General features: G+C 39.1%; 1 gene segment (V, D, J or C); it reads right to left on the bottom strand.

Moving 5' to 3' along the window:
- Nucleotides 1–399: 399 nt before the first annotated feature.
- On the bottom strand, nt 400–819 carry LOC127546858 (T cell receptor alpha variable 14/delta variable 4-like). The segment is given in 1 exon segment: nt 400–819. A coding segment is annotated over 1 exon segment (420 nt).
- Between the last annotated feature and the right edge of the window lie 2202 nt (nt 820–3021).

Raw genomic sequence — 3021 nt, 5'->3', positions numbered from 1 at the left:
TGGATCTAGGGAAGGTTGATAAACCCAAAAATCAACCCAATACAAAGATTTGGAGGAGCCTGCTGTGTTTGTAAGTGCCTTCTGCCAAACCAAACTCTTTGGACCCAACCACCACAAGCAGTGAACATTCAGATTCTTTTAGCTTTACTAAATGTCTTTATCTATTAAATGATCATCGTTAGGTTAGCCAGGGGACCATGGGAGTGTTTTTCCTAGAATGCTGTGAACAGTTTTCTTTTCACACTCCATCACTGTGGCCACCTAAAGCCTCATCTGCCCTATCTACTTCCACTTTGGGGCTTAATTATGGCTCTTCTCTGAGTCTCTTTAATGGGGGTGCAGCTGAGGGGAAATGAATCATGTTGAGCTTTGGGGTTTTTGTACAGTTTTTTATGTGAATTAAATCATTGTGGGCTTGCGGAGGCCACAGAAATACATCCCTGAGTCTTTCAGCCGTGAGGACAAGATAGTGAAGTTGACAGATCTGGCTTCTTTGTGGAAGGTCAGGGAATATCGACCTTTATATTTTACATCACTGGATAGAGAATTCTGATGAAGGATGTAAATAACCTCCCCACTGGGAGATTGTTTGTACCAGTAAATGTCATAATTTGCTGCACCAAAAGTATACACACACTCCAGGGTCACAGCTCCTATCTCCTGAATGGAAACTGCTGGTGGGCTCTGAGTGATTATTTGGGCTGTGCTCCATCCTGTGTAAGAAAAGAAAGAACAGGGCTTCATCCTTTGATTTGTCTCACGGAAGATGATTAAACCAGGATTAAGTTTAGGACACTGAAAATGAGCAGAAGGAACCATAATGTTCTCCCTGCTTTTCCAGCTGCTTAGCGATCCAAAGCCTATGACCCACCCAAACAGTTATCTCCCTCCCCGGTTGCTGGATCCTTGTGAGGTGGCTTGGTTCCCATGTTTTAGTCCTTACCCAGACAAATAAAGGCTGTGAGAGGCCAGAGGAGACTGGGGAGCAGCATACCGACAGCTGTCCTCCTGTGGGACTCTCCTGGTCTTCTCTGAAGCTTGGGGTTAAACTGTGCTGCAGGACGTGACAAGTTCTGATGCAGGCTTACTGGAGATGAATGATGTGGCTGGCCCAGAACAGGATATGTGTGGTTTCTGTAGGAGACAGATTGTCAACTGTTCATGTTCCACTACTGCAAGGCTTTTCTAGTGCTTCCTTTGATCTTTGCTGCTCTTCATTCCCATTCTGGAAAAAATTAATTAACTTACAGATGCCAAGTTAGTGTACAAATGTTTTCTGGGACAGAAAGAGACTGGGTCTTTGTCCAGGAAGAAGGGAGATAGTGATGTGGTTGTGGCTGTGCTGCCTTTTCACATCAAATTGGCTGTAAATTCCTTCGAATTTTCAATTACTTAATCCTGATTTATGTCATTCAAAGAATGGATTGTTTTTGCAGAATCCTGCCTGTCTATTACAAGCTGGTCTTATTGTTTGACAAGCTTTGGACCATTAGGAAGATACTCTTGCAGAATAAAGCCTCTGTTTCTTAAGAAATTGTGTGGTTCTCCTTTTGAGAAGACAATGGAAGAAGACATTATAGAATCTCAACCTCAGAATGATGATTGATTTTCTCATTGTTTCTTTCTACTGAATCTTCCCCATCATCATCAAACATCTTCAACAGTTATTGCCTAGCCTTTGGCACATGGGTGGGATTCTCAGTGAGCAGAACAAAAGATGGTATGGCAACTGCCCTTTGTGTGACTATCCCTGTCAGATTGCTTCTTATTAAATCAGGAAACTCCCAAATTTATAAGGCATATTCATTCAAAGCATCGTCAGAGAAGTCCCCAGGCACATCTCCTGGTAGCACCTGGATGAACTTCCGTTTGAGGAAACTTCTCTCAGTCCAATTACACTTATTTCCTAAGATGACTTGGACTAGCCTCTCCCCATCTCTCTAAACAAAGTAGTAACTAGACTTTGGCAATTCTTAATTCCAATTGATGTTTGTTTTAATTAACTTATTTAAAGTTATTTTTGGCACTTATTTATTGGCAACACTCAAAAATATTTAGCAAATGATTGTTTTCTTTAGCTTTTTTCAGTTTTCACCCAATAATTTTATTTTCCTCTCATATATGTATGTTGGAAGTATCAGGCAAATAGTATATGGCTTGTGATTTAGTTGGAACAGAGAATTCTTGCCCTTTTGACAAGGATGAATTTGCTTACTTTGGCTGGGCATATTGAGGAAAATGAAAAGGTCAGCTTTTTTAATTCTCATTTTTAATAGCTCATAGAGATCTTAATCCTCTGATTAAGAACTCTGGCGTGCATTCACCCACTTCTTATAACTTTTACATACATACAATCAAATATTATGATTAGCCTTTCATTCAAGATTTTCAATCAGAAGATGAGGCAGATGAACATGGATACAATTAAAGTAATTCATTTGAGTGTCAAAAATTATAAATTTGTGATGAATTAGATATGGTGTGTGTTTGTGTGTATGTGATCTAGGTAGTTGATCTCAAGTTCAACTTAATTCAACAAACATTTAAAAGGTACTCCCCTTGTTAAGTGGTGATGGACATCAAATGTTTAGATAAGATGTTTTTTCTCTGTTCTGATAGAGTTTAGAGGCAAGCAATTGGATATATATAGCTCATGTACAAACTGTTGTAATACAGACTAGGAAGCTTGTGTAAAATTTTATTGAACAGATATCATTGAGTCAGAATTTAAAGGACAAGCCGGAATTCATTAGATGAAACAAATGAGAAGAAGGGGAAAGGTAACAATATAGTGAGAGGTACCAAGGAGAATGAGGATTAGGAGAAGGAAATAGGAGTGTAGAATAAATGGACGACATTCCTTTGAGACAAATTTTAAAACACCATGTAGTGGCAAATTATGCTAATCTTTTAGTACCATGAAAAGGAGTTAGAATTTTACTTGATAGGCAAAGGGCAATAACTGAATGATTTTAAGCAGGACTGACAACACCACCAGATAATCAAAATTGTTTGGACATC

Source organism: Antechinus flavipes, chromosome 2, assembly GCF_016432865.1.
Source record: "Antechinus flavipes isolate AdamAnt ecotype Samford, QLD, Australia chromosome 2, AdamAnt_v2, whole genome shotgun sequence".
Lineage (NCBI taxonomy): Eukaryota > Metazoa > Chordata > Mammalia > Dasyuromorphia > Dasyuridae > Antechinus > Antechinus flavipes.
The sequence above is the reverse complement of the archived record's forward strand: the minus strand, read 5'-3'. Positions and strand labels throughout refer to the sequence as shown.